This window comes from Perna viridis, chromosome 2, assembly GCF_037379345.1.
Source record: "Perna viridis isolate PV_CMFRI_1.1 ecotype Kerala chromosome 2, ASM3737934v1, whole genome shotgun sequence".
NCBI classification, from domain to species: domain Eukaryota; kingdom Metazoa; phylum Mollusca; class Bivalvia; order Mytilida; family Mytilidae; genus Perna; species Perna viridis.
In genome coordinates, this window is record NC_142446.1 from 36,717,703 (window position 1) to 36,739,260 (window position 21,558).

The 21,558-nt window shown below is 31.1% G+C and overlaps 2 protein-coding genes across 4 annotated transcripts in view; one reads left to right on the forward strand and one right to left on the reverse strand.

Annotated features, from left to right (window-relative positions):
- Nucleotides 1–7,577, reverse strand: LOC148624871 (uncharacterized). Its single transcript, XM_088567919.1, has 2 exons — nucleotides 7,476–7,577; nucleotides 1–5,665 (listed from the first exon to the last, which is right to left on the reverse strand). Exon 2 carries the CDS (start codon nucleotides 5,662–5,664, stop codon nucleotides 4,696–4,698), a length of 969 nt encoding a protein of 322 aa, XP_088424045.1. The 5' UTR covers nucleotide 5,665; nucleotides 7,476–7,577; the 3' UTR covers nucleotides 1–4,695.
- Nucleotides 7,572–21,558, forward strand: part of LOC148624872 (lipase maturation factor 1-like) — a 25,730-nt gene continuing 11,743 nt past the window's right edge. Inside the window, exons 1-2 of one of the 3 annotated variants that reach the window (XM_088567912.1) lie at nucleotides 7,572–7,644; nucleotides 13,108–18,220. In XM_088567912.1, the coding sequence (XP_088424038.1) occupies nucleotides 13,127–14,851 (1,725 nt within the window). In that variant the 5' untranslated portion in view covers nucleotides 7,572–7,644; nucleotides 13,108–13,126 and the 3' untranslated portion in view covers nucleotides 14,852–18,220. Of the gene's footprint in view, nucleotides 7,645–13,107; nucleotides 18,221–21,268; nucleotides 21,519–21,558 lie in introns of those variants that run through there. The other 2 variants (XM_088567914.1, XM_088567913.1) reach the window with 2 other exon arrangements.

Genomic DNA, 21,558 nt, shown 5'->3' on the forward strand with positions numbered 1-21,558 from the left:
TTGAAAAAAAAAAAGTTTTATTTAAAGAACATCTAAATTCAAAATTACATTCATATTATTCTATTACAACTATAAAACAAATACATGTATAAACTTACACAATAATAACAAAGATTGACAGACAATAACAAATAACAATAGAATTTCATTGTAAAAGAATAAAACATATTGAAGTAAAGGATTTGTGGAATTGTCACCATCTGATCTATCTTGGATGAAAAATCAAAAAGTCATGAATGAGGCAATATTTTTCCCCTAGAGATAAAACAACACACTTTTATCATGAGTTTAATTACACAATAAAAGAATTCTGACTGTATGACATCAAATTTAAAAAAAATAACTGGAAGGATTTTTCAGAATTTTGTTTTTTAATTAAAAAGGCAACAAAAACACCAATTATCCACAAAAACCTTTAATTACAAATTAATGTGTAAAAAGTAAAAAGTCATCTGCTTTTGTTTTTGTTTTTATCAAGATGTTGTGTTTAGGTTGAATCTCAATATTCAAAGCGTAGAAAAATGTAAAACAAAAGTTTAGTTTTTTTTTTTTATTTATTTTCAAGTCTTGACAGAACTACAATTAGGAATATCCCTTTACCAATTAAATTGTTTCTTTTCCAAACTTTCTACTCATGGCATCAACTTATTAAAAAAACCTTCAAATACATCTTACAATTCCAGCTTTACACAGAGACGGCCAATTTCTCATTCCTGGATTAACAAAAAAATAATGGTAATGATAAGATACATTTGACCTTTAATAAATACAGAAAAATTTCCCTCAATTATCACAACAATGGAATTATGAGAAATGGGGGATAACTCATGTTTTAAAACTAATAAATAAACATTGATTATTGAGCAAAACATTTTATTAAATTTGTGAAATCAGAAAAAATCAGGTAAATATAAAATATTGGTGTATTACAGAAAAATATAGAAAGTATTTGTATGAGGCTGTGAGGCTCTGCCAAGCAGTTACTCCCCTTCCAACCTGAATACAAATATTTTTCTGTAATATACTAATATTTAATGTAATTTAATTTAATATAATGTTTATCCTGCAATAAGTCAATTTTGATGGTTTTGTGTTGTTAAGAGTATTTAATTCAAAAGTAGGCATCCTGTTGTGGGCCCCAAGCATTTGCCGTTCATTGAAAACCCGTGACAAAAAGTAGTTCTGAGAGATGGACATTATTTGACGAAATATTGTAAATTGTAACTTTTACTTTTAAACGAGTCATAAACATAACATAAATATTCAACATTAAACAACAATTTCCGTCATTTAACATGTTTTTCTGATGTGAAATAAATTCTTCACTTTTGACAATGTTATTGATTTGTTGGATTGTGTGTGTACACATTCAAAGTGGCAATGTTCAAAATTGCACCACAAAACATTGAATTGACACGGCTAGATGTGTTTGTTTGGGAGAAGGATGGCGCAATGTCTTCAGAACGCTGTGACTGAAGATTGACAGAGGAGATTCGACGGGACACATGATTGTGATGGTGGACGGAGCTTAATTGCGTTATTCGCTACTATACAAATAAAGCAAAAATTTATTTGACACCCTTTATTTGCCTTTTAATGAACTCATTGCAGGATAAAATCTAATAAAAAATCCAAGTGGAAGTATACTGTCAGAAAATACATGTTTTATTTTGAAAAATGCAAATTTGAATTATAAATTAATTGAAAACAAAATGCAATTGTACTTAGAATTGAATTCTTACAGTTTCTAAACTGTAAATTGGATGTCAATTCTTAGGTAGCAATGCAAATAATATGACTAATTCATAGAAAAATTGAAATAACTTTCAACATTGTTGAAAAGATGATTATCAGTACATGGTATAAAAATACTTTATTTAATATAATTAAGTTAAATGGTTCATCACTGAGCATCCACTCTGAGCATTTTATATGGAAATAAATTTATTTTTAGGAACAACATCACAAAACCTTTTTTTATAGTTTAAACCCTATGAATACTTTGTAAATCTGTCTTAGCTTAATCAGCTAAACTGACTATGTTATTTTACATCTTTTCAAGGGGAGATAATTTAAAAAAAAAATACACATATGAAAAAATAAAATATTATGGGTCTGTTTAAAGTCCAAGCAACACACTTTTTAACATCAAATCAGAGTAACTTAAAATAGTAGGGTCTTGTTATTTTTCCATGGTTGGTCATTCTTTTGTACAGCTTTTAAATTAGTGTTTTTTAAAAGTTAAGTTCAACCCATATATCAAACTTTCCCATATTTAACCAGTACTCTACAATTACCTTAACAAATATTATTTCTTGTAAAATATCAATCTCTAATTAATTGATTAATCATTTTTCTCATGGAATATACATATAAATAATGAAAAAAGGGGAAAATAACATAAGTCTTTAGTTTACACTGTACTTCATCATATAACATCAACAAGACTACCCTTTGTATTTGAATGTGAGCAAACAGATATTTAACATAAGACAAAATGTTTTGGAAACTGAGTTCTAAAAAAATACATGAAATATAAACCATGAAGTTGGCACAAAGTATTAACCCAGATATTATCCTATAGAATATGAGCCAAAGCACAAGAGTGTCCCTATCTAAAAGATCTATAAAGTTTAACTATCACTCCTTTAAACAGCTGTAAACATAGAGCAACAGTACATACTGAAGTAATATACTGTACTTAACTTCAAATCAACAAATTTTTTTATGTTTTAGCCTTAGTACTGCACATTTACACACAATAGTAAAACTTCAAAGCAAAAATTGAGAAACATAGGAACATAGATAGATAAAAATACCATTTTTCTGTAAATTGATAAAAAAGGGCAATCATGCATAGGGATACAATTTAATTTTATGTACTTGTTTTACAAAAATCTATATAAATTTTAAATCATTTAGCTTTTATTTTAAAAGACTAAGATTTTTTTCAAAGGCACAAACTTAGTGAGAATTTTGCATACTTTTAAGAAAAGTGAAAGCAAATATATTGCAATGTCTAAGTTCGAGACATACATGTACATGTTTTCCTAAAACATCACCCTAGTTACTACAGTAATGATTTAATGATTATAAATGTTGAGACTGAGGTTTATGGCAAATTTAATAACTCAAAACTTAATTTTTTTTATGAACTCATTTAGCAAGGATATAAAACTCAACTCTTTCAGTCACACTTATAGTCCCTTAGACTTGATTTGACAAATTCACTACACTAATAAAATGACAAGAATTTGTGTCAATATCATTGGTAGTGGAGTCTAGTGTCTGGATATGTGACTGTACTGACCCCTTTAACTGGAAAATTTTGCTAAATTTCTACATTATTTGGATCAAAAATGTGCAATGAATAGCCTTGAACCACATTTCTTCTATGGCCATCCTTTTCAAATTCTGTGGGTCTGCACCCATAATAAGCATGAACATTTGACAAAATATAATATCAATTGCATGAATGCTTAACTACTAATACATCTATCTACCGTATACATTATTTTTTTTTTACGATTTGTGATATCGAGCACCTAGAGTATCAAAGTGGTGAATAGTTTACACTATCTACTACAAAGTGTCAGACCTACAAGTTTTAAAATAATAAAATTGTGATATTGTGATATTACTTAATCTAATAACAGTATTCTTTTAAAAAAAAATTGAGAAAGGCCATAATGTACGAGTACATGATTTGATTTACATAAATTTTATAAGTATATAAAAATATATAGAAATCATTTTCTTCTTCAAATGGGTCTTATAATCTGTTTAAAAGTGGATATATTTTGAATGTAAGGCTTGTAATTAAAGTCTGTTCTAACTTTATTTTTTATCTGAAATTTTTATTTACCACTGATTTGTATTTAATTTGCTACTTTTGGGTACAGAAATATGATGCATGTTTATCAAAATTTTCTATTTGGTATTACATGTATTACTAAACTTGTTATAATATAGTGTAGAAATAGTAATACATCATATGTTTAACACAATATTCACACATGAGAGGTTTCATTGATAGGATTGTAGACTTTATTCAACAAATAATCACTTCTTATGCTCTTGAATTGGAATTTGGAACCCATTCTAGCGATATCACAGAGTCATGTGATGAGACTTATAAGCCATATATATAGGCTTATTATTAAAAAATTCTTAAATATGTAATGATGTACACTTGTACTGACATTCAAGATCATGTGAAAAATCATTTTGAAAAATGATTGAAAAGCAAACAGATAATATTACCTAATTGAAGGAGCACCAGCCAAAATAAGAATAAAATTCCAAATTTGGTAATAGGAAGCTAGCTAAAATTTCAAGAATCAAACAGAAAATTAATTTTAAGTTCATTTCATTCTGTAATTGATATTTTTCTCAGATGTCCTTCAAAAAAAAAATTTATCGAAGAGGATTATTTTCGCCAAGTTCTCAAAATCGAGCAAATTGTTTCTATAGCAAAATAAGCCAAGATGACAAAATTAATTTAGTAAACAAGGTATGCACCTTTTAAAAACTTTCTCAAGGTTTACAAATATGGAATTAAAGATAGCACATGATTTCAAGTTCACTGATGTCATTTTTTTTCACGTATGACTAATAGATTTATAATGCCTGAGATCAATTAAGATCAATACAGAATACTTGAGCAATGACAGTGATAGTGAAAATTGCACATTATCAACATCCTGCTTTTGGAACAATTGTCATCTTAGCAGAATGAGCAAATATGCCTGACATTTGTCCTTGGGATTTTCTGAGGATATTCTTAGCTTCTTTAGTAGTAGCTCGCGGTGGAGGTCTTGGTGATTTTCTCATTTTACTACCTTCATGCATCAAGCGAGACATTCTCCCACCTTTATCTAAGTTAGCCATTTCTGACCCTTCTTCTTTGACTCGTGGTTCTGGTCGTGGAGTACATCTTTGGTGCCCATAGTCATATTGAAGAGCTTTCATTGCATTCCCTTTCCCTTTTTCTGCATTGTCTGATGCTTCTGGCTTAACTCTAGGCTCTGGTCTACCAGACAGGGGACCAGAAGCATACTGGTATTGATTTTTCATCATGCCTCTTCCTTCCTTTGAAGCAATGGCAGAGGCCTCTGTTTTCACTCTAGGAACAGCCCTAGCTGATGCAGGGAGGGCCTTTGGGTCATGCATAAGATTTTTCATGTTGTTGCCCTTATGTGGTTCATATGCAGACTCAGCTTCTGGTTTGATTCTTGGCACACCTCTAGCACTAGTTGGAAGCTTACCATATTGAGTAAACAAATTAGATGTTGAGCTACCGTTATGAGCTGCTGCAAAATGTTCTGCCTCAGGTCGCATTCTTGGAGCTGGGGCAGGGTCAGGCCTTGGTGTTGCTGACCCATTTAAAAGATTAGAAACTGTACCATGTCGCCCTAGCTCATAGTTTCTCATGCCTTCACTGGATGGACATTTTGGTTCTGGACGAGGTGTACGTGCAACAGGCCTTGGGGTTCCACTTCCAAACAGCTGAAGTGATCCTTTATTTTTATCTGCAAACTCCTGAGCCTCTGGCCTAACTCTTGGTGCCTGGCGTGGTGTATTATATGTCCCATCAAGATCATATCCAGGGTAAGGGGAAACCTTTACTACTTCATCATCACGTGTGTTTATGTTCAACTTCATTCTGAAAAGAAAAGAGTTACTATGACAATAATTTCAATAAAATCAGCTGAATCCAGGACTCAACATTTCCAATATCCCATTTACCTGTAGCAAGTGAAGCTCAGCCCTGATAAAGTTATACATGTATTTGAAGGTTTTACACTTTGATTTCTATTGTTATGTATTGAGTTAATTATGGGTCAGTAAATGGTAAATCAAATGTAATTAGCTAGGTCAGGATTAAGAGTTTCATTTGATATTTTGGTTCGATTTAACTTTAGAAAGTTAGTCATTGGTCAGAGTTAGAATTTTTAATGTTTTGTTAATAATTTGTAGGAGGAGTTTTTTGTGTGTAATATTCTGTGCACGTTTTGTATCTTTTATTGGCTTACCATCATGTTCTGCTTTTGTAACATCAAATGTTACTTATGTTAATTGTAAATTATTGTAACATCATAATAAACAATATATCTAGAACAGTGGATTAAATACTTGAAATAGTGGAATGCCCAGCTTCTCTTAATTTTTTGGTTGACTTTTTTCTGAACTTGTACTTTAAAAGTTGAACAAGGTGTCCCCAGTTGTTTACACTATATGAGAAAAGCTGATTTTCATTCTAAATTACTCAATAAAAATCAGAATATGATACTTATAGTAATGGACACAATTATTTCTAAGCCACAACTTTCATAAAAAACCCTGAACTATCTTAATTGAATGTTGAGGACTAACTTGAATCTTTTATATATTGTACTCCAATCATGGAAAACAACTCCTTCTCCCTCTGCATTCCAAAATATTAAAGAAATAAATATGGTTACAGGTAGATGTAGCTTTTAAACCAAAGAAAATCCAACATTAAAATTTAAAAAAAAACATATGGCTCAAACCCTTCAAGTTAAACTCAATGAACAAGCTGAAAGTAGATCAAATAGAAAAAGCAGAGCACAAATGCATTTAACAAGTTATTGTTTAATCTTGTTAATTTTGAAAACGAAAAAAACCCAAAAAACTCAATTGCTGCCAATAATTCTGTTCAGTATGGAATAAATATCAGACAGAGAGTAATTTGAAAATTTGCATATCAGTATAAGTGTTGAATTGAAACAAATTGACAATTTTGTGATTAGAATCCAAATTTTCAAAACCTTGTATGATATATATATGTAAATCTCTTTATTCATATCATTTTTTTTTTTAAATTTTTATGCTCATATATTATAACTACAAATAATTATTTTAAAACTCCAAGGATAAAAAAAGAGCTTTATTTGCAGTGTAGGTAACAAAAGAATTTTTCAATTACATGCGTCTTAAAAAATGAAACAGTTATGATGATTATACTATACCCAATTTTTCGTCTATAGAAAACAGGGCATAGTATAAACACCATTAAAGTCATAAAGCAAGCGAACATGTCAGAGAACATACATAATAACTCAAATATGGAAATAAAATGATTTAATAATATTTTTTGTGATAAACAAAAATTTAAAAAATCCTGGTCCCAAGGGCCTGTGCTAAATATAAATTAAGCCTTAAGGCATGAAGTGGACTATAAGTATAAATTTATACTGCAAGACCATTACCCTATTTTCAGTCACTGTTCAGTATTTAGTGAAATCCATCACAAACTCCAGCTTAGCATAAACTTGATGCATGTGGATTGTAAACAGATTATGTACGCTTGTGTGTTTAAAAAACAAGTGCCCCTCCCCCTATTTTCACTTTAAAGTTTTATAGTTTCTATCAGCTAAAGGCTGAATCATTTAAAAAGTATACAGTGAAATAGAAAATTCGCTATTGCACATGTTTATGATTAATGTATTTACATCAGATTTGACGAGAAACAATCAAATTGTCATCATTTCAAACCAGTTTCCACGGTAAACAGTCTGCAGATGTAAACTTCCGGTATTCACAACGTCACTTCCCTTTCAGCGGTCATTCCAATTTTCCAGTTGGGGCTCATCTTCAGACCATTGACAACCAATTAAATCGGTATGTAAGTCGATGGTCGTGTGATATTTTAATAATGCAAAAACAAAAAATATTATTTAATTATATTTCATCTCGTTTTATGCATTGAAATAGACGTAGGTGCGTTCCTCTGGTGTGAACATATTGCTGTGTGAAAAAGGAAGACAACCCATAGCACTTGTTTGCAAGTTAATGACAGTTCGTTGCCGCTGTTGTGGAAGTTCTAAATCTTTTATTGTTGAAGAATGTATTGCTAACACTAGAGATTTTATTATGTAATATTCAGCATCTAACTTCATGAAGATATTTGTTAGTTCAATCAAGTGTCAATATTTGAGAAACTCCTGCCTTGTTTGAATATTTGAATTTGGCAATATTTGGAATATGATAGGAAAAGACAACTTTCTTAATCACCATTCACATGATCAAGAACTTTACAAGTAAATCGTATGTTTTGAACATAAAGATAATATGTTTAAAGTTACACTCATCAAAGATCATTTAGGTCCCCCGCCAAAAAACATGTTACTGTAAGTGTAACCCAACTGACCCTTTTTTTCACTGATTAGCTATCCCTGACCCTAAATTTTTGTATTGGAATATTTTCAATTTCCAAAAAAAAATTGTCCCTAATCCATAACCCAACCTTCAATTATTGTACAAACTGGCAATCTACATGTATGATGGCTACTTAAAAAAAAATTGACATACCAACCCAAATTGTTTTGAGCAGGTGACGGTACACTAAACACTTTTTTGCCTTATTCAGCATGTGTACATTTATATGTTTCATGCATTTCAATTTGACACACTAGGAACATGCTGCCATCATTTTAAATCTAATCTGAATCTGGACTTATTAGTTCCATATTAGCAAATTCTGCATTAAAGTATTCGTAACCTACCTCTGGATTCTTTGGCGGCTACATGAACCCATTTTGAACAAATGAATATGCTACTTGTACATGTGTATATGCATATGTACAAACATGATTTTTTTTTGTTGCAATATACAATGTAGTTAGCTTATATCCTAATTCTTGTATAGTTTTGGCTCTTCATATTTTAGATAAAACTTACGTTTCACAACCAATGATTATTTTTCCTGACTTTTTTTTTAAATGCTTGCAGATATTGATATGATTTTTGGTATGTAATTTCACAATGATAAGTTACAGGTTGAGATTAACTTTTGTTCCGCTCCAAGGATTTTTACCGAAATTGCGGGCCTTGAACTTAGCAAAATTCACGGAAATAACAGTTTTCCGGACTTTTTTTCTAAATATTTGCAGATATTGACATGATTTTTAGTACAGAAATTCAACATGATAAGTTACAGGACAAGTTTGTACTTGGTTCTGCTCCGATGACTTTTGTCGAAATTATGGGCCTTGAACTTAGTTAAATTCAAAGAAATAACTGTTTTTCGGACTTTTTTTCTAAATACTTGCAGATTATGATATGATTTTTGGTATACAAGTTCACCATGATAAGTTACAGGTCAAGTGTATGTTTTGTTCCGCTATGATGATATTTACTTTCGATTAACTAAAACTCAAAGAAATCACAGTCTGGAGTTTGAAACTGCCATTCTGAGTAACAGAATTTAGTTAGAAGATATAGGTCTAAAGCCTAAAAAAACACTCTTATTCCTTTTTTTATCAGGGTCCTTCTACATGTATTTCTCTTACAAACAAATTTACTTGAGTATCCAAAATGGGGACGCATGGGGTATGTGAGCACGCTCACTAAGGTTCTTCTAATTTCTCATTATTTCTTCCACTATGAAATAAGTAAAAATTAAGCATGCTGAAATCTTGCATTTTATCAGTGTAATTGTTGATATTCGTTTATATATATATATATATACATATGTATTTTAACCTGCCTGTCACTACATTATTTTCTACTTTGTAACTTCAAGGAACAGTTAGTTTAATTTGTCCTTTGGAATCAAGTATTGCCTTATGATGTAGTTCAGAAATCTTTTAAACTGGATTTGAAGAGATGTTAAACTTTCTATTCTAGCATATCCACATGATCCTGTTTTTGTTTTATTATACCAAAAGAAACAAAGAAAATGCCTCTATACTGTTACAATATTCAAAAATACACATTTTGAACGTTTACATGTAAGACGATGACTGATAGATCCAGGCAGTAGCTGGCACATGCCAAATTTTGTTTCAAGAAAATCTTCATTCATTAGCAGGGTATGACACTAAAGGTTGTCCTACTGCTAATTTATTAAAAATGTATGTTGGTTTGTAATTTACTGAAATGGTAAATATAAAAAAATATGTATAGAGCATTAGAAACTTTTAATTAAGGGAAATAATTCTTTGATCCATTCATGATTTAGTTGATTTATAAGAAAACTCTTGAGTCATCCAACAGTGGAATGTTTTTTTAATAATTAATGCAGTTCAACCAAAGTTTTGGGGAATATATTAGATGAAATTGTATCAGTTACCTGTTTATTCTGTTAAATAATACGGGCACTTTGAGGAGATTATGTGGACTGTAGAGGATAGCTGAAGAGTTTACAGACTAACAGTGCAACTGTAGAAGGTAAGAATTATATGTATTGGATTACAGTGTGAAAATAACATTTTGTTAAAGGGTTTTAGTTGTTATCATTTTGAATTTTAAAGAAAAATCTGCTATCAATAGATCTTTTATGAATGCCAGAAAAATGATATGCATGTTTCTTATTATACACAATTAAAAAGTAGGGTTTGTAGGCAAAGGGATTTTTAGCTCACCTGCCCAAAGGCCATGCGTCCTTTGTCTTCTGCTGTTGTTAACAATTTTTCACAACTCTGCTCTGAAATTGCCAATTAGAACCAAACTTGGTATGAATGTGCCTTAGGGTATTCTGCATAGAATTGATGTGGAGATTTTTTATCTTATTCTGTTGAAAAACTTGGTGGCCATTACTAAAAATAGAACAGAGGGGGTCAGACAGAAGTTCTTTGCTTATATATCAAAACCATTAGGTTAAACCAAATTCTGACATGAGGTAAAAGTTTTCAAACTTGGTATGAATGTTCCTAAGGGTATTCTGCATAGTAATGATGTTAGGATTTTTGACCCATAGAAAAACATGTCCGCAGTTAATGAAAATAGAACATAGTCAGAAGATTTCCATATATCTCCAAAATAGTTCGGTTTAGCCAAATTCTTTTAATTGCCAAAATGATCTTTATGATAAGACCTGCAAAATTCTGTCAGGGTATCCAAGTTGTTAGACGACTCCTTGTAAGAGTTATTGCCCTTCAAAGGTGAAAAATAATTTTTTTTTACAGTTTTCAGCTTACATCTTGAAAACCCTGATTGATAGAAAGAAACTCTATTTTTGAAATGATCCTTATGATAAGGCCTACCGGAGTGTGTGGCAATCAAAGTTGTCGGATGATTCCTTGTTCATATCTTTTGCAATCCACTAATTTTCTATTATCACTGACTGTACCCCTTAAATAACCTAGGCAATAGCGTGGTAAATGCAACCTAAAGCCTGCAAGAAAACAGGTAGATTGTCTCTAATTTGCAAAAGAGGACACTAAGTCTAGGATGTTAATTTTTATTCAGTAATGTCATGTCACAATAACTGTATAAGAAGGGTACACTTTCTACAGTTATATTAGTATTCAATTGTTTATCTACGTCAATATAATTAGAATCAAATAAAAAAGGTGTTAAGATATACATGAATGAGATAAATAGAATTGAAGTAGTTTTTCATGTTCTTCTGTAAGTTTGAAGTGACCTTTACCCTTTCATTTTTGGCAAGGTAGGACTCTGGAAGTTGCATTTTTGTATATACATGTATGTGAAAGTAGAGTTAGAAAATTAAGGTTGTCTCCCATTTAAAGGTAAAAAAACTGTGCATGCATTTAAAATGTATATCACAGCCCATAAAGAATTTCAATTCTTTGCAGGTTTTACTTTGAAATGGCCTCAGATCACCAGAGCAACAGACATACATAAATAGTGGACAGTCATCATCTATAAAGCTGAATTTGAATAAAAGTTATAATTCAACATTTTTGTTTTTTCTTCAATCTTTTTCTGTTTCTGAGGAGCATTATTTTGTTTTGTACTTTTTGTTGTAAATTTTTATTTTGTTTTATCTAGTAATTTGTTGCTTTGGTGTAGGTCTTTTCAATATGGTTACCAGTATATATTTTTAAACTTGTACATGTAAATGAACCTACTTATAGTCTCCTGGTATACAATTTTATGAAGCCTCAATAAGGCTTGATGTATGATACTGATACAATACCAACCCTAAGCTTTGAGTAGCTCTCCAGCTAAGAATAATGCAAAATGTAATTTATGGGTGAAAAGCGTACATATTTTTATTTTTGATATTTTGTTTAAATTGCCAAAGTAAACAGAAATTAGCGTTTGGTTTTTCATATAACCCGTGTTCTTAAAAAATTAAAATTACATAGAATGCACTGTAGATTTCAAAATTAAGGGAGATAACTTTGTAAATGACTCTCAAATACAATAGAATCTGTTAGATTTTCAATATTGATTGTATTCTAAGAGCAGGCAGATTTGAATGAATAATTACACATTTCATAATATAGACCCATAAAACAACTAAATTTCAAATATAAAAATATGTAGCCTTTTTTTGGGGTGTATCACATTTTTCAGATTTTGCATTATTCTTACAAAGGCAGCTACTTAACACATTAGCTGGTATATATTCTAGTGTATCAGTAACAGTTTTCAGTGATCTTTCTGTCTAATATTTTCTTTTTCAGGCTACTAGCATGTTACTTTAAAATATTAGCACTTTCTCCTGACAATATTACTTTATATGAACTGATTATGTGAATGACACTTGTATTGAAAGTCTTAGGGTAGATCATACCTAATGTTTCTAGTAGATAGAATTTCCTATTTTTTCTCAAAAATAAATTGAATGAACAACATACTTCAGAATTTAATTGTAACAACATAGGTCACCAATCTGGATTTTGAGAGATTTGAGCTCTAAAAAAGGCAATTTTTTACATTTTATATGGATTCTGTAGGGAATTTCCACTTTTTTCATATATACTATGTTCATAAAATTTCTTATAAATTTATATATAGAACAATTAACTTACATCCTTTTGTATCAAAAAGAAAATTGGGGTTGCCAAACTCTATTTAAAAAAATGCTGAATCATAGTTATTTATTACTGAATGAGTATCTGACATCATTAAATAATCAAACAAATATGGGGCGTTGCAAGTTTTAGGGAAAAACACAAAATGGTTTATAGAAAAAGATGCTTCCCACTTTTGAAAGGCTCCCTAAGGTGTGGACTCTGACTATCACATCCTGAAATAACAGTAATAAAAAAAATCCATCATTTGTTTAGAACTTCAATTTCTTTATAGTGTTGCATTTGGTAGCGGTGGCATTAAAACTGCTTGGTTGGTTGAAGCTACATATCAATAGACAATTTTTTCTACTTTCAGGTTTATATAAATACCACTTATGGAAGAAGAAAACAAACCAAATCTCAGACATAGAGGGAAGACCAAATTGGCAGGTGGAGACCAAGCAGAGAAGAAAATAGAGGAAAAACAGGCACAGAAAAATGATAAAAATATGAGAAATGAAAAGGATAGTAATTTTGGAAAAGATTCATATTGGTTGACACGTATAATTATCCTGCGATACTTGGGATTTATCTATTTCATTGCATTTGTTGTAGCTTTGAACCAAAACAAGCAGCTGTTAGGAAAAAATGGATTACTTCCTTCTAGCAATTTCCTCAATAAGGTGCGGAAATCAACAAAAAAAATAAACTTGGAAACCTTTTCCTGGATCCCGAGCCTGATATGGTTCATTGATTACGAGGAAGACTTAGATTGGTTTTTTGACACTTGTGCTTACACTGGTATTGTTCTTTCTTGCATACTGATGTTTAATGGGGGTGCTAATTGGATCATTATGACAAGTCTATGGATCTTGTATCACTCGATAGTCAACATTGGTAGTACTTGGTATGGCTTTGGTTGGGAATCACAACTCTTGGAAACAGGATTTTTGGCAATTTTCTTATGTCCAGTTTGGAATATGAAATCTATTCCAAAACATACTCCTACTTCATTGATTGTAATTTATGGATTCAGGTGGCTTATTTTTAGGATAATGCTTGGTGCAGGTCTGATCAAGATACGAGGTGACCAATGTTGGAGGGACCTGACATGTATGAACTATCACTATGAGACACAACCAGTTCCAAATCCTATTAGCTACTATATGCATCAGTCACCTGAATTTTTCCACAAGTTTGAAACATTGACAAATCATTTTGTTGAACTTATAGCCCCATTTCTTATATTCATGCCCAGATTGCTTCGAATGTCTGGTGGATTTATACAAATAATGTTTCAAGTTGTTCTGATAATAAGTGGTAATTTGAGTTTCTTAAACTGGCTTACTATACTTCCCAGTCTAGCTTGTTTTGATGATATGAGTTATGCCTGGATGTTTAGCAATAGAAGAAATGCAGTCAAATGGAGGGCAATGGAAGCTGAAAATGAAAGAAAGCATAAGAAATCAGAACCGAGGTTAGGGAATTACATTAGATGTGTATTTAACATCAGTTTGGGAGGACTAATAGCATATCTAAGCATTCCTGTTGTTCAGAACCTAATGTCACAGAGACAAGCTATGAATACATCATTTGATCCACTACGAATCGTCAACACATATGGAGCCTTTGGAAGTGTAACCAAGGAAAGAACTGAAGTTATATTCCAAGGAACTTCTAGTGATCCTCACGATCCTTCAACAAGATGGGAAGAGTATGAATTCAAGTGTAAACCTGGAAATATTACACGGGCACCCTGTTTGATTTCGCCATATCATTATCGCCTTGATTGGTTGATGTGGTTTGCAGCTTTTCAGAGATATCAACAAAATCCATGGCTCATTCATCTGGCAGTAAAACTGCTTGCTAATGATGAAGGTGCAGTCTCTTTAATATCCAAAAATCCTTTTCAAGGGAGGTCACCCCCAAAGTTCATAAGAGCTGAACATTATAGGTATAAATTTACATCAATTGGCAGTCGTGATGCTGAAGCTGGGAGATGGTGGAAACGACAGAAAGTTGGAACATATTTACCACCAATTTCATTAGATTCTGTTAAAGATTTTATGAAGCAAATGGATTTTACTATGCCGCGAATCAGGAAAATGAAAAAGCACTGAGTACATTTATAGTTTATGTGGAGTTGGGGGACCATTATGTCATGATCACATTTTAGCCTCCCTCAATTTTGGCTTATAATTTCATATTTTTACTTCCAAAATAGCAGCTGAACTATTACATCAAAGTAATGTAATTTTGTTCCTACATGTAATTTTTCAATTTGGGAAAAAGCAGCCCTTATTAAATGATGTAACCAAATATTTGTTCACTTTATAATTCATACTACATTCAGTGTTTTCAGTATTTTTTCTCCTAAAAGGTCAAATAAAAATTTGAACAGGACAAATGTATTAATTCTTAATTAAATGATATGTAATTTTTTTCACTTGAACTGGCCAGACAGGTGTTTGAAGCATGTAAATTGGCCTCCAGCCTGTTCCTAATGAAAACACTGTACATTTTTACTCAAAATCCTGAAAAATAATGACCTTGTCTTGTGATTTTGATGTCAGTTTAGCATTAAATTTATACCCTCAAAATATTTTTTAACCTAACTTGAGATTTGCTATAAGAAAATGCTTTTATCAGATTCATTAGAAAGTATTTTTTTATTGATCTACTATCAAAGTAAAGATTTTCATTTTAGATAAATAAGTGGCAAAAATGGGTTCTGTTCCCCCAGCAAAGTAGAAACACTTAATGCTTCCATCTTTGCACGTATTTATTACTAGATATCTATTATCTGAACAATCTTACTATTGAGTTATGTTTTTTAAGTTGTTAATTTCATTATACCAGCAAGAAATATGATTTACCTTGATGGCATATCCTGTTAATGTACAAAAATACTGTTTTATGTGGTATATCTTACCAGTATATGAAAAGAATCTCTTATTCACTAGGTGCATATATATAAGATTTAATGTTTTGAATTTCATTGAACATTCTGAAATTCTTCATGTATCTGTGATGTTGTTTCACATTAGTAATATGTCATTATCTATATAAAGAACCTGGAGAGAATTGTCTTATATCATAAGAAATCAGTAACTTGTGATCATGCAATGCTATTACATCATCTTGTATCATTTTTGGGTTTTTGATTTATCAAAATACCTTATGTCGCTGTTTCATGCCTAAAACTTCTCTATTGTTTTTGAAAACTTTGGTAGATAGAATGAAACTTTCAATTGCTGAAATGATTCTTACTATAAGGCCAACAAAAGTCTCCAGGGATCAAAGTTGTCAGATGACTCCATATAAGGGTTATTGCCCTTGAAAGGCAAAAAATTACATTTTTTTGCAGTTTTCAGTCAATTTCTCAAAAATTATAATAGATAGAATGAAACTTTTGAGTAATGAACTGATCCTCATGATAAGTCCTACCAAAGTCTTCATGGAGTCAAAATTGTCGGACAATTTCTTGTAAGAGTTATTGCCCTTGAAAAGCAAAAATTTAACCAGGTGAGCAATTCAGGCTTCTGGGAGCCTCTTGTTTATCATTTAATACATCTTTTATATCCAGTAAATATGTTTCTGGCTGTTATTTGCCTTAATAATATTCTATTACATATGTATTATTGCAAATAAAATTAAGATCTAGTCTTCAAATGAACTGAAGATTTGAGGGACTCATTTTGGGATGTTTAGTAATAAATAAGCATTTAGGGAATGAAGTTTTTGCAGTATTGTGCCAAGATGCATTAAATGTGCTAATCAGGTTCCATATATTAAAATTATCAGTCATCACTCCAACCTATCTTCAATATTTGATGATTAATAAACAGGAAGTGAGAGCAGTGATTTTAATCAAGTAAAATTGGAGGTAAAATTCAAACTGATAAATAGTCTAGTTTTTAAAATCTGACTATGTTGACCATTTGAGTATAATTATAGTATAGGATAATACTCTGTTGAAATTCTTTTGAATGCAAATTAACATTTGGACAGGTTTAAAAAAAATTAGGGAAAAGACCGAACAGAACAAAATATGCTAATAAGTGTGAAGTTGGATACTGTTAACTATCGATTTTTACCTCAGAAATCCTAAATTGATTGACATTCAGTTTATACTGGTGTTTTCCCCAGGCCATTATAGCTCGGTACTTAGCAGCGCTATAATTTCTTTGCACTCTACCAAATAAATTAGTAAGTAATTTTACAATTCAGTAAATTATATTAGTAATTAATTTTAATTGGAATGCACTATGGGCACTGTGCTATAATTTTGGAGGAAAGCCATAAGAGCTATGCTATGCCAGTAAGCACTGTGCTACTTAAAAATTATAGGGAGAACACTATACATATTAGGAAAAACAATTCTAAATAATATTGGAAATGCAAATGTATGAATTTACATCATGTAATCTTTTAAATTTTGTTCATGCTACAATTTTCACAAGAATAAAAAAAAAAACAGTGCTAACAGCAATGTTATTTTTAAATAAATTGACCTTTATATTAAGAACTAACTTAAATCAACAATACTGTTGATTAAAGCAATTTGTCTAACAACTTACAGAAAAAAAATTGGTAATTTTGGTAATCTTAAGAATGTTAAAACATGAAACATATATCTTCTTTAAACTGATATCCTTTTGCACCACGACTCATTTGCTCCAGTATATTTTTCTTATTTGGTAAATGAATAGCTCCCTCAATAAAAGGGAATTATTTTGCACCAAAATTACTAGATGACATAAGATTCCATGTTCTAACTTATCAATATTTGTGTGTGTCATAGCCAGTCTGTGCTCTTCAATTATGTTGCCTTTTACAATCGAAATAAAACTAGCTCTTGTAATTTGTTCACTACATTCCCACATTCAAGAACTTAGTGAAAAAGTTATAAGCTACATGTAGTTTTAATTAGATTGTTTTTGCATGAGAACTGACTTAATCACCCTCCCTCAAACCTTAGAAATATAGCTAATTTCATTGAAATGGCTAATTGAAAATTGGAATTTTAGAGCTCTGACCCAATGCATAATTTGGTAAGTCTTTGGACATTATTGTGTGCATTATCTATAGTGTGGTGAAAGTTATCTGAACTGAACCTCTTTTTGGCTTTAAAATGTTTTAGGTTTACTAAGGTTCAAAATACATTTAAATTCATACTATGTCACTTTTAGAAGTGTCTGGTTCCGATAGGTTTCCAGTTTATTCAGGGTTAGATTAAGACAGCATTTATAAAAAGGATGTTTGATTATGAGTCTCTTAAATTCACTGAACATTGTAGATTTGTTTTTCTATTTTCAAAGTGCAATATTTTTTTAATTCTTGTTAAGTAAAATCAAGATGGTAACGTTGTTTCCCTAAAAAATGTTTTTGGACATTCCCATAAATTTTTGAATGTTCTTTAGGTGAATGTGTTATTTGTGTATTTTGTTAATTTTTGTGGTTTTGATTCATTAAATTCATTTTTATGACTTTTGTTCAGTTTCTATCTTCGATATAATATTATTTGAGGTTTGAAAGGGAAGAGCTATTTGTACTCAAAATGATTTTGTTGTGGGGTTACAACAGGAATAAGTGAGACTTCCTAGAACAACTGCTCTGACTAACATTTAGAGCCATTCAATTCATGACTAATTCTCTGCCCCTTACATTTTTCTCTAAGTAGATCCATGAACATGTTATAGCCAACTTGGAAGACAATTTTGAGCTAGCAGAGGTTGCTTATCCTACTGATGCACCTGGTCCGATCCATACTCACATTTAAGGAACAATTTGGATTGTTCATTGATGTGTATAGTTAAATTTCTACAAGTCTCAAGATATGAAAGCTTTAAGAAAATTTAAATTGTTCTCTTTTACCGATTATGACTATATAGTCCATGTTAATAACACTGGTGCATCTTATTATACCCCCACTTGCAAGGTGGGATATCAATTATAGTGAGCATTGCTCACAGTTATTCTTGTTTAATCTATTATGGAAAGAACATAAAAAACAGAAACACGTTTAAAAAGTAACAAGATAAACTAACAGATGTAATAAACAAAAAAATTCCTTTTTAGCTCACCTGGCTGAAGGCCAAGTGAGCTTTTGCAATCACTTGGCACTGTCGTCGTCGTTGTTGGCAATTTTTCAAAACTCTTCTTCTCTGACGCTACATGTCCAATTGGAACCAAACTTGGTATGAATGTTCCTTTGGGTATCCTGCATAGAACTGATGTGAAGATTTTTGATCTGTCGAAAAACATGGCCACTGTTACTAAAAATAGAACATGGGGGTCAGACAGTAGTTTCACATATATCTCCAAAACTATTAGGGTAAGCTAAATTTTGAGAGGGTTAAAGTATTCAGCATGATGAGATCTATCTGTTGTCAAATTTTCATTTTAATCCGTTTAGCCATGTTGGAGTTATTGCCCTTTTTCAACGTTTTTTTTGCTATTTTTAATGTTATTTCAAACATCTCCTCTGACACTACTTGACCAATTGAAACCAAACTTGGTTTGAATGTTCCTTTGGATATATGGCATAGAACTGATGTGGGGATTTTTGATCTGTTGAAGAACATGGCCGCGGTTACTAAAGATGGAACATAGGGGGCAGAGATAAGTTTTTTGCATGTATCTCCAAAACCATTTGGTTTAGCCAAATTCTTTCAATAGCTGAAATGATCCTTATTAGGACTACAAAAGTCTTCAGGGATAAAAGTTGTCAGATGACTCCTTGTAAAAGTTATTGCCCTTGAAAGGGGAAAAATGATGTTTTTTTTGTTTGCTTTTTACAGTTTTCAGCCATATCTTGAAAACCATGATAGATAGAAAGAAACTTTCAAAGCTGAAATGATCCTTATGATAAGTCCTACCAAATTCTTCTTGAGTCAAAATAGTTTGACAACTTCTTGTTAAATTTATTGCCCTTGAAAGGCAAAATTCAAGCAGGTAAGCGATTCAGGCTCCTGGGAGCCTCTTGTTCAATGATGGTGATTGAAGTTTGTATTGATTCAAATGAGAAATACTTGTATGTGTATAAATAACACAGAAATAAACTCTGTTGATACTGCAAACTAAGCTGTGGTAAGTACAGTGAAATCTGTCTAAAATGAACCCTGTTAATACATTAAAACAGACTTGAGGAGGTAGAGTGGTAGACCTAGGGTAAGGGACATAACTCTTTAAATCAGTGATATGTTTGTATCATATTCAATTTCACCAAAGCCTATTAAGCTTTCATTTGAAACAGAATGAAATCAATCCAAGTTACTTTGATGCTTACATGAGATTGATGTAAAATGCTAAATACAAATGTTCCAATGATTTATAAGAGTTTTATTCCTTACCCTAGGTCTACCTCCTCAGATGACTTTTTAAGTTGTCTGGTATATTCAAGTCTTTGAAAATTGAAGGGTTTGGTTTAGACAGGATTCACTGTATATATAGATGCAGGACATTCCTGCTATAATACAGTTTCTTATTTTCGATGGTGGTATAGTGTTATGCAGTGCTATGCATGTTCCTGAAAAAGCTCTTTTTTTCAACAAATAAAATAATTGCAGTACCAGCCTTTAATGTGGAACAAATGCTACATCAGCTAGTAAAACACTTGACATTCATGTGAAAATATTTGCAGACATGAAGTAAAAACATGTATTTAATAACTTCAGCACAGAAACTTCAGAAGACATGTTTTATATTTTGCAGACCATGTGATGAATCCTACAGATAATCCATTCTTCTACCAGTTAAATAATTGTTACATAAGGTTTTATATCCTCCTCTCTATGTAGAACACATGGGAGGACAATCAGCTCATTAGAGTGATTTTATAGTCCATAGTTAGATAAAAGATGGTCCTTGATCTGTCTGGACATTTAAGGATTAAGCCAACTTAAATAACTATCAGACAATTTACTTCATTTAAGAAGTCTTTAATATGTTTTTAGACTTACTTCAGTTTTCATGGACTCTTAAATATTATTTAATCACAGTATATATTAAAATTGCCAAGATTAGGAGACAACTTAGACAGTTAATGTGCATACCTGGTAGTTGTTTAATGATGAAAAACTGTTCCAAGTCAAGAAATATTGAGTTTAACCATTGTAAAATAAAAAAACAAAACAAAACAAAACATGCATTTTGACTTATTATTCAGATGACTTTCATAAAAATCTTTGCTTCACATCTACATACATGTGTGCGGTTTGTCTAGGATAGAAATCCTTTATTCAATTAAAATTGTATTTATTCAAAAATCCAATTAATTACTTGTATGCAAGTAACTGACCAGTGTCAGAATTAAGTGACATTGATTTTTCACAAATTAAGTCTAAAAGTTATTTTTATGATGTGTTAATATTACATGCATGGTAGACTGAATTATTATTCAAACAACAATAGGTGGCTGTAAATGGTAAACAGATATGTAAAGGACAAGACATCAATACCCTAAGGCAATATCTTCATTTTCACCACATATAATTTTTCACATTTAAATTCACAATGATCGTTATAAATATCATGTTTATAGTTAGTGGGACTATGAGTAATGGCTACACCTTGTTTGTTTGAAATTGATGTTTTATAGACAAACTTCCAGATATTTGTTTAAAATTTGAAGTTTACTTGGCGAAATACCTGATTTTCTTGGATACTTGTAATTTTTTTAAATTTTAATTCCTTGGATACTGGTACCTGTACACAAACATGCTGTAGATTCTAACATTCACATGCGTTATAAGGAAGTAGTTTAAGGTTCAGTTCTTTATCAGTGTAAGTATTGGTACATGTTGACTAATTAACATTATTAAAT